Source organism: Pleuronectes platessa, chromosome 3 (genome assembly GCF_947347685.1).
Source record: "Pleuronectes platessa chromosome 3, fPlePla1.1, whole genome shotgun sequence".
NCBI classification, from domain to species: Eukaryota; Metazoa; Chordata; class Actinopteri; order Pleuronectiformes; family Pleuronectidae; genus Pleuronectes; species Pleuronectes platessa.
Genome location: NC_070628.1, coordinates 12,718,123 through 12,728,684, shown reverse-complemented (window position 1 = coordinate 12,728,684; position 10,562 = coordinate 12,718,123). Strand labels below are relative to the sequence as shown.

Genomic DNA, 10,562 nt, shown 5'->3' with positions numbered 1-10,562 from the left:
TTACAGCCCTATTAGTGTCTACCATAGGTGCCGACAATATAGTGGTCTCTGATTGGACGAGGCATGAGTAAACGTCCGACTCAAGCGCCCTTCTTGGTGACATCATGACTCAGCGTCCCGAAAAACACAATCCTCTTTGTTTTGAAGACCGCGTACACCGAAACTCGCCGAGATGGGCGGTGAGGGACGACCCGCTCCGGGCCGATCAGGCTGCTAAATTGTCACATATGAACATATCATACATGTAATAGATCACATGTGTAAATATCATACATGTAACAGATCACATGTGTAAATATCATACATGTAACAGATCACATGTGTAAATATTATACATGTAATAAATCACATCTTTACATATTATACATGAAACATCACATATTTACATATAATACAAATCACAGATGTACATATCATACATGTAACAGGTCACATATGTAATACAGCCGCTGTCATGTGTCCACAACTCTAATTTAATAGCTTACTTCATTCACAGCAGGGACGTACATCCATACTGACCGCCCCGGTGTAGTAAACGAGTGCACCCATTTGGTTTTTGAGCGGCTGCTGCTAACATATATGCTACATATTAGTCGCTTGTTGTTTAGCTAGTCCGTCTGAACGTGTATCGAAGGTTTTTGTAATATCTCTCGACCAGGGGTTTAAACTAATCACAGATTTATAAGGGGGCGACATGAATAGTCGACTGCAGGAGATTCGCCAGCGACAGAAGCTTAGGCGGCAGCTTTTAGCTCAACAGGCAAGTACACAGTGGTGATGTTGTTAGCATGCAAGCTAATCTCACAACTCAAGCAAGAGTTAGCGCTGAGTGGGAAACGCATCTTCCGACCCAGTGGTTGAAAGGACAGAGAAGCTGGACAATGATGGAGAGAAAGTGAGCTGATGGAGCTGATTGGACCATGTGCAGCCTCGTACACGCAAATCACTCCAGTGTAAATGCAAATGAATGAGTTGCCCATGCTGACGCTGGTTTAGCCCATTTGATAAGTGATGAGTTCAAGTGTAATCAAAGGATGTGCATAAAAGACAAATACTCATGATGAAACGCATCTGCTGTGTAAGGTTGAATAAATAGTCAGGACTGGCTCGTGCTTCAGATTAGTGGAGAGAGAATATACCAGAGGCTGATGGACTAACGACTGTGTGTGTGTGTGTGTGTGTGTCCACAGCTGGGAGCTGAGAGTGCAGATAGCATCGGAGCAGTCCTCAACAGTAAAGACGAACTCAAGGAGATCGAGGAGACGAGAGAAACATGCAGGTGAGAGGTGGTTTAGTCCCACAGCCAGCAGAGGGGAAAGTACTATTAAGGTACAACAATAAAAGCAAACCAGTGGCTGATTGTAATATGCTGAGCATGTGTATGACCCTTCTGACGTTTCTACATTGCATAGCCCCCCCCCCCCCCTTTCACTCCCACTCAGATGTAGAAATGATATCATGGTGTTTGTATTTGTGCAGGGCTTCATTTGACAGTTCAGCGCCACCCTCTAAGAGGAAAGTGGAGGGAGAGGACACAGAGGAAGATGTGGAAGAACAGAAGGTGAGTGTATTCACGTGCTACTCTTATCAATCTGCGTTGGTTCAACATGCCTCTGCCCTGTTACATGTCAGGGTAGGTAAACCTGATGTAAACTGCACTTTTCTGATCTCAGTTTACAGTGATATACAGCTTGTGTAAGTGCGTGTGGGGGAGTGTTTTAAAACATGTAACATGCAAATAAAAAGCTGCATGTTCTCAGGCAGGTTTTTCCAGAGCCTCTGGGCACTAAAAGCTCCTCCCTACCCCTCAGCCCTGCACCTCTGTTTTGCGCAATCGTGTGTCGGCACAGTGAGTCCCCTTCCTGGAGTGGAAGGTTCAAGTGAAGATTTTTCAGACTCTCATTTAAAACCGAGGGCCATGAGATTGTCCCGAATGCCTTGTGAGTCATTGTCAAGATGCGAGAGAGTCCCACATATATAGAATCTTCTCCATTAATAAGGATTTAAAAACTACCATAATAATTGTAGTATCTTAGTTCCATATCGGTTCAATGTATTTTGGTCATCTGTTTGGCAACAACCTTAATTTTATTTTATTTTGCATGATAATCCTGTATTTTGACATAATTTCATCTCGCATACCCCCCCCCCCCCTTGAAGACACACAATGCACTTGATTGATCCCGCATATTTCTCAACTTAACTGCTCCTCTAATAACAAAGCATCCAGGCAGAGTTGCCTACAGACCACTTCTAGCAGCCTGAAGCTGTGTGCTTTTGATTTATACGTCAAATAATGCAGCGCATCCAAGGTTTTTTATTTCCATTTCCATAGATGTTATTATCATAGGTTTGTCACTTTAGTAACTACAAACAATTGATTGTGATTTCATTCATGTTTTAATTTCTTCAGTTTAAAGTTATTTTTAATTGCAATCATTGTGTTGCTCACATGCAGATAAGGGATATGTTTGTTTTTGTGTTTGCGTGTATGTTTTAGGAGGAAGTGGAAGTGCAGCAACTGGATGAAGGCAACCCATACGAGGAGGTGTACAAGGATTCCAGTACTTTCCTTAAGGTATATTGCTGTTTTTGGTTTTACACACACAACGTGTATTTTCTACTTTACATAGTTTATATGTTACAAGTTCTTAGCCAAGACCAATTAAATGTAGTAGCCATCTATAATATAGCAATGAGTTATATAGATTGCTTATATGACTATAATGGAACTGATTAGAGCTCATACCCTTAAAGTCTATCAAGCTGCACCAAATTCACACACTCAGATAAATCATCCCCTCAATGTGCCAGATCAAGATCTAGGAATATGTGAAATGTGTAGGATTGCAGATGGAAGAGGAACCTTATAAATCTCACTGGTAGGTAGTTTACTACAGCACCGAGTTGTTCAGCCTGCCTTCTCAGGACACTGAAGAAGCTGTCTGAAACAGAAGCCAAACCGAAGGAGACCCTGTCTGACCTGACTGGCCGGATCATTTAACTTACTGATACTTTTCAGACCTATTTCCATTTGGGGTGGGAACCTTTTCACCCAGTGGACTCAGTGTCTACAGTTTTTCCAAGTTCTAAAGAACGCATCACAATAAGAAATTCAACCGAGCCATGGTACAATAATAATAGTAACAATCAAAATTATTATTATTATTATGTAATTTAGGGCTGGGCGATAAACATACAGATTTAAAATACGTCGATAGAACTCATCCGGTCCATGTTTTAACACGAACATCCAATGATAATGAGAAGAGCGAAGCACCGAACCAATGCAGGGAGAGAAAAACATAATCGACTCATGTTTTCTGCTACGTTCATTGGTACAGCGGGTTTCCACTGTTAAATAATTATAACACCGTTGCTTTAGGACAGACTCTAATTAAAAGTCCAGTTATGTTGTGTCAGAGTCTCTGTGGGAGTCTGCGTCCTCCTCACTCCCCCTCTGACCTGCGCTCACTTTACACTTTAACACACACACACACACATACACACTCCTGCAGACAGGCATTCCTCCCACAGATAATGACATAGCGCTGATATTAAACATAAATGTTACAGACAAAGCTACGCCCTGTTTAACCAGCAAAATAAATATGAATTCAGCAGTTATTATACAGAAGATATACAGATACTTTCAGACACTCCTGTTTTAAGTAATGGAGACAATTTGACGCATGTTCCCATGACCCTGTGACATCAGTCAGTGCAGCTGGTTAGTAACACCGCCTGTAAATACAGGTGAGAACCAGTTTAAGAGGACAAAGAGCAAAGTGTTTGAGTGTAACTATTTATAGCCTTGGCTTACTGAATGCTTCAGCTTTTAAGTTCACAAAAAAAACTAATGCTCTATTGTAGTTGAAGTAAAACATGTAAAAATGAGTGAAGTGTTACAAAATCAGCGATATTTATATGTTTTTATTAATTGAAGTAGGAGGATTCCCGATGTTGATGTGACATCGAGATTTTGTCCGAATTTATTCCTCATAAGAGTTTGAATTTTTGTTTGGAGACTGGAAAAGTATTGAAAGTGCAAAATACATGGATACTAAATTTCTAATTTATGTCTCAATGCAAATATTTTTTCTTGATTACCCTGCTAATCTTGTTAATCCTCATTCATTTGTTCATTTTCAGGGAACTCAGAGTTTAAACCCTCACAATGACTACTGTCAGCACTTTGTGGACACAGGTCACAGGCCACAAAACTTCATCAGAGATGTCGGTGAGTATTTGCACATGAGTGTTAATTAGCAGTCAACCTTTTGGGGTTTTCAGTTGAGTGAGCAGTGAGACCTATGATCTATACTTTGATTACATTTTTTAATGTTCATAAGTAATCGGACACTGAGATCTGCTGCTGCGTCTGCAGACATGTTTTCTTTATCAGCCTTTTGAGCCCTGCACAGTGTTATCATGATGTCAATTATCTTATAATGGCTTTCTATCACTTGTGTTAATGCACACGTGCAAGCTCATATGTGGTTCTGACCTCTATGTCCTATCTGCTTAAGGCTTGGCTGATCGATTTGAAGAATACCCTAAGCTTCGAGAGTTGATCAGACTCAAGGATGAGCTCATCTCCACCACTAACACCCCTCCTATGTATGTACAATGGTTGTGTGAATGGAAGACCACATATCTTTCAATAAGAAAACACTCATGTTATGCTGGTATCCACTGTTTAAAAGAACAAAAAAACATATTAAAGTTGTGTGTGTGTATCTGTATGTTCAGGTACCTCCAGGCTGACCCAGAGCACTTTGACCTGCAGGACTTACAGTGCAAGTTCGATGTTATTCTGCTTGAACCTCCCTTGGAGGAATACTACAGAGAATCAGGCATCAGCAATACTGAACGTTGCTGGAACTGGGATGATGTATGTATGCATCTTTGAGTGTTTAGCATTAAGCAATTTATGTTGATAAAGTATGTGAATAGGTACAGAGCACTGCTGTGACTGGCTCATTATCTACTCATCACTATAAGGATGGAGGGTTGGGTGACATGTTTTAGTCCACAAAACACTTTTGGAGTCTCAGGGATAAACAGTGTTGCAGCCAAATCCAATAAAATTGAAGTTAATGGTGACCAAATCTTCAAACATAAAAACAACTTTTAACAAACAGTAAATGCCTTCATTCTGCTCCTGTGGTGTTATCCAAGTGTCAGTAAGCCCCGACATTCAAATTGGACTCGAAACAACGTCATTTACATCATGTGTTAAGCCTTAATGTCCTCTGTAATCTGAGCACGAACACGGAGGATATTTAGGCTCAAAACGTAGTGTAAATAATGCCGTTACGAGTCAAACCTCTGAAACTCAAAAAGTGGCTTGTGGTCTCAAACACTTCCTTCTCCATCGCCAAAGTAGTGAGTAGATAGTGAGTGAATTTTTCGTTTTTTGGGTGAACTGTCCCTTTTCATATTTACAAAGAGAAATTAAGTAAAGTTAGTAACAATGACAAATACAGCGAGGAGTGGAAGTCAGTGTCAGAAACATATGGAAATAAAGAAGAAGTTCAAATGAATGAATCTTGGTTTGTAGTGAGGACTGGCACTCGGGTATCTGGTAGAGCGATGTTGGTTAACTCCAAGTAGAGTTCGGTACCCAAACCTTCTTGGCCTCAAGAGAACACCATATTGATCCCCAGGATGAGAATTTTAAGTGTTTTGAATAATGTTTTGAATATGATAAACGGAAAACTCAACTCTCCTAACTGGGGTTGCATCCACCATGACCCTGCCAATGTACCGACAGTAATCAAACCAAGCAGCTTAAGCACTCAGCCCAAGGGAAATGAAGAGATAAGTGAAAGGTATATTCATTCTGTATGGTTTATGCTTTTGGCATCACTTTCACCCACTCCCCTCTGTCCTGCTGCTGTAGATCATGAAACTTGAAATTGAGGAGATATCGGCTCTGCGCTCTTTCGTCTTTCTGTGGTGCGGCTCTGGTGAAGGATTGGACTTGGGCAGAATGGTAATCCGATCGCTCACATTAAAGTTAAAAGCACACATTCAGTTATAGGAAACTTTTTCGTCATATTCTGTACCGCTGTCATTATGTTTCACAATTGTAAGTGTGCGTGTCATTTTTACAACTTGTTGACAAGAACAGCATTCCTTGAGTCCTTCGGAAACTCTCCTGTTCATACCAACAGTACTATGTTCTTGATAAATGGTATTCTGACGTTTCTCCTCTTTGAGCTTGTCATTAACAAAATTTAAAAGTCTGGGTGTTAAAAAAAACAGGAGTTGGTATGATTGTTTTTTCCACAACAATTTAGGTTTTCTCTGACTGGTTACATTTTTTTCCATTGTCTGCTATTTGTAGAAAAGTAGATTAAATGTTTGACTGCTTTAATTTCCTATGGATTTTTTTTACACTAACGCCATTATCAAAAGTACGGATCATTTAACCCCCCCCCCCATAATTTACGTTATTTATGATTTGCTATTTGATATAACCCTTGTTTTTGCATAATCCTACTTACAATCAAAACAGCTAAAAAAAAACAAAGGACAGGGACAACAACAAAACCTCCTTGGCGGAAGTGATAACCTGTCAATTATCTTTATTACGCCCATTTCAGTGTTTGAGGAAGTGGGGCTTTAGGCGGTGTGAGGATATCTGTTGGATCAAGACTAATAAGAACAAACCAGGAAAGACCAAGGCACTGGACCCAAAAGCAGTGTTCCAGAGGACCAAGGTACCATATTCACACACGCATACCCACCTAATACAAGTTCATAGTACTGTGAATATTATGCACTGTATATATATTTATATATACATACTTATTTATTTTCTGTGAACTTTAATTTTCTCTGTGGATATTGGATATTCAAATGAAAGTTTTCAAGACCCATCTACAAAGAATGCGTTAAAACTTAAACTGGTGTAGATGCTACAGTATATTGAACTGAACAAAGACATGTGCAACACATTGCTTCTAGGAACACTGCCTGATGGGAATCAAAGGAACCGTGCGCAGGAGCACTGATGGAGACTTTATCCACGCCAACGTGGACATTGACTTGATCATCACTGAGGAGCCTGAGATGGGAAATGTAGAGAAGCCTGTCGAGATCTTCCACATCATCGAGCACTTCTGTTTGGGCCGCAGAAGGTTGCACCTGTTTGGGCGAGATTCAACCATCAGACCAGGTGAGATGGACACATGCACTCTCCCAAAAGGGTTTTTAATTTAGGTCACTAACACTGTCATTAGTATGTTCTGTTCATTTTTCTGCTGTTGCTAACTCGTCTTGGTGTCTTCTGTCTCTAGGCTGGTTGACAGTGGGTCCCACTTTGACAAATAGTAACTTTAACTCTGAGGCCTACGCCTCACATTTCGGCTTGCCCAATTCAAGCCTTTCTGGATGCACCGAGGAAATAGAGAGACTGCGGCCCAAATCTCCCCCTGCCAAGATGAAGTCAGACCGCGGTGGCGGAGCAGCCAGAGGCGGAAGAGGTGGGCCGAATGCAGGAAGAGGGGGAGACAGAGGCCGGGAAAGAAATCGACCAAATTTCCGTGGGGACAGGGGAGGGTTTAGGGGAAGAGGAGGGCCACACAGGGGATTCCCTCCTCGCTAGAGCATTGAGCTCATGTCAACCAGACGGATGCTCGGAATATCCATCTGCATTAGCTCCAAACTTGTACTGCAGTCGATTTGGTCACCATGTGACAGCTGAGAACATAGTGAGTGTCTCTTTGAAACTTTTTGGTCTGTTTATATTTTTCATGGATATGCATTGTATTAAATGGCTATTCTCTGAATAAACCCTCTTCAATCTTTGTATTTGTGTATTGATTTGTATTGTATGTGTTGTGCTTGCATATCTATTTTCCTAAATGTTAAAAGCAAAAAGATGGTGATTTAATATTTGCTAAGCAGGTCTAGTTCAAATTTGAAAGAGGAGTCGTTTTAGAATGCTCGTAAACATCATTTTGCAATGTCATTTTATATAACCATTGGTTGTATTTACCTGTCACTGACACAATTGACTACAATTGAGAAAATGGGGGTTGATTCTTCAAACGGACTAGAGAGCTTTTTTTTTATCCTATAGCCACAGAAATGTGGCGACGCCTGTGAGCTAGTTCTGGCAGGCAATCGAGCTGCGCTGTGCCAATCATGTGCCATGCATCATGTGACATACCTCACTCTCCACAACCATCTATACACACCCACCTTATCTGGTGGTCTATTTAACCAGAGAGACATTTCCCATCGACTCCTCTCGCCCACACTGCTACTGCAGTATTGCCACGAGTTGCTTCAGCCCCTCCACCACCCCAGCATCCACCTGTAGGCTCCAACGGGGGGGTTACAAGTATTTTCTCATCACTCCCATCATTCCTGTGTAATCATATGGGGAAGTGATTAAGTTGGAGCCTAGACGCCAAACAATAAATCTGTGGTAATGCTGCAATAAATGTTCGAACATGTGTTGTCTGACTTAAATAGAAGTATTGATTATTTAAACTCATACATAAACATATTGTGTGACAGGTTCAGTGCATTTGATGAGACAACTGCTGAGCTTACGGAATGGAAAATAAATTTGGTGATAAGTGATAGTCAGAACGCTACTTCGAAGTCAACCCTAACTTGGAATGCTCAAATGTCCCTGAAGGTGTTTTAAATAAATTAGCATTTACAGAATGTTGGTGAGCCTGATTCAGTGATGGTTTGTCTTACGTCCCTTTACTATGTGCAGCTGCTTACCGAAGAGCACAAGATTGTCTGGGGTCGCATACAGAAGAAGTGATGCATTCAAGAATTTGTGGTTTCTTCCTCATCTTGATTGATTAACATTGACTTCACATATTGACAATGATACATACAAAATTTACATAATATTTCGAATAAGTATATTCTCTATGTGCGATCCCTAATGCGAATTGTGTGTTTGTCTGACCAAGAAGAGAGATTTGGCTCATTCTTGGCTTTTCTCTTGTGTTCCCTTTTCAGTTGTGATTTCGAAGATGTTACGGATTGTAGAACTCTCACATATGTGATTTTCGTTTGCGCAAATAGAATAAACTAACATTGGATCTTACTCTACCTCTCCAGAACACCCTGCTTTGAGACCATAGCGATGCCTGTTTTGAGACAAAAAGGGACAAATGGCACAAGGACTGTTAGTTTTGTATTAACGTCAGACCAAACATCGATATTTGTTTTTGAATAAAAGCATTTTCTTTGCATGAATTTGGATGTTATTTGTAAGGTGCATCGATAATATTTTTAAAGTATTTATGACAGCCCTGGGCAGCTCCTCCTGTGACAAACTGATTCACTCAAAGTGTCTCAAGAAGCTTTAACACAAGTCATTCTTTCCGGCTGTTGTACAACCAGCACCACTCCCAGGAGACCAAATGCACCAATGTCTAGGTCTGCACTCACATGTAACTTCACTTACATATGCAAAATAATTTAGTATCCGTGGAGTTTCTATATCTGTCTTAAATTTCTTATAAATCTTATATGTTGCAATCTTGTTCCCACGGACATTTTCTTTCTATACTTTCTATACTATTACTATTCATTTTATATCGCCTTGTATTTATTAATTTCTTGATTACTTTGTTACTTCTTTACTGGTACTACTGAACGTGTAGTGTAGCGTAGCATATCACTTGCTTGGATAAACAGCCCAGTCAGCAGGTTTGTGTTGATTTACTTTGGCCAATGGATTTTCCCTGATTCACAGAGGAGCTTTGTTCAAGCCTTTTAATTATCAACCGAGTGTCACTGATGTAAATCAACTGACACACTTGTCTGCATCACATATCTGCATCACATGTCTGCATCACCTCTAAGCGGAAGGAACTACACCACTGCAGAACAGTGAGGGTTCACAAGTGTCTTTACCACTATAGAGTAAACTAGTGAGTCCTAGTACTAGTAGTGGTAGTAGTAGCAGCAGTACTGCTTTTAGATTATTTGGTTAGCCTTCATACCAATATAGATTAGTTTATTTAGTTTGCCACATAATGATCATAGTTTTGATGAGGCTTTATCATTTTGTTTCCTTTTTCTAAGAAACCACATACACAGTGACAACTATACAAGCGCAATTAAGCTACCAAAGGATGAACAATAGTTAACATCAAATATTAAATTATGATAAAGACTGATTAATATGATGACCAGATGCTGGGTAACTGGATCAAATTGAGTTTGATCATCATCTGGAACAAGTGTCATATCATTTAGAAACTGGAGGATTAAGAAAACGAGGTACAATGTAGGATGGACACCTCCAAAGTAACTCCAAAGTTACATATGCTGTATGTATTCTATGTCTTCTTAGATGGCAGTCCAAATTCAGGAATTATCAAGGGCTCATGCGGATCATTATTCAGATCCTCAGCGACAGACCCGCCAAGTTTGAAGTCGATCGGACGATTGTTCCTCGAGAAAATTGGAGGAAAAGCAAACATACACACCAGTTTAACTTGGAAATTGGGAATCTTTCCCTTTCTGTTTGGGTGTATCCTACGAATAACCAGACAACCTACTACACCTGTAAA

General features: G+C 40.3%; 1 protein-coding gene across 1 annotated transcript; it reads left to right on the top strand.

Annotated features, from left to right (window-relative positions):
• Nucleotides 1-530: 530 nt before the first annotated feature.
• mettl14 (methyltransferase 14, N6-adenosine-methyltransferase subun) lies at nucleotides 531-7,817 on the top strand. Its single transcript, XM_053418435.1, has 11 exons — nucleotides 531-760; nucleotides 1,191-1,279; nucleotides 1,480-1,561; nucleotides 2,501-2,578; nucleotides 4,153-4,240; nucleotides 4,530-4,620; nucleotides 4,753-4,894; nucleotides 5,906-5,998; nucleotides 6,612-6,728; nucleotides 6,976-7,186; nucleotides 7,308-7,817. Exons 1-11 carry the CDS (start codon nucleotides 695-697, stop codon nucleotides 7,613-7,615), a joined length of 1,365 nt encoding a protein of 454 aa, XP_053274410.1. The 5' UTR covers nucleotides 531-694; the 3' UTR covers nucleotides 7,616-7,817.
• The last annotated feature ends 2,745 nt before the right edge of the window (nucleotides 7,818-10,562 follow it).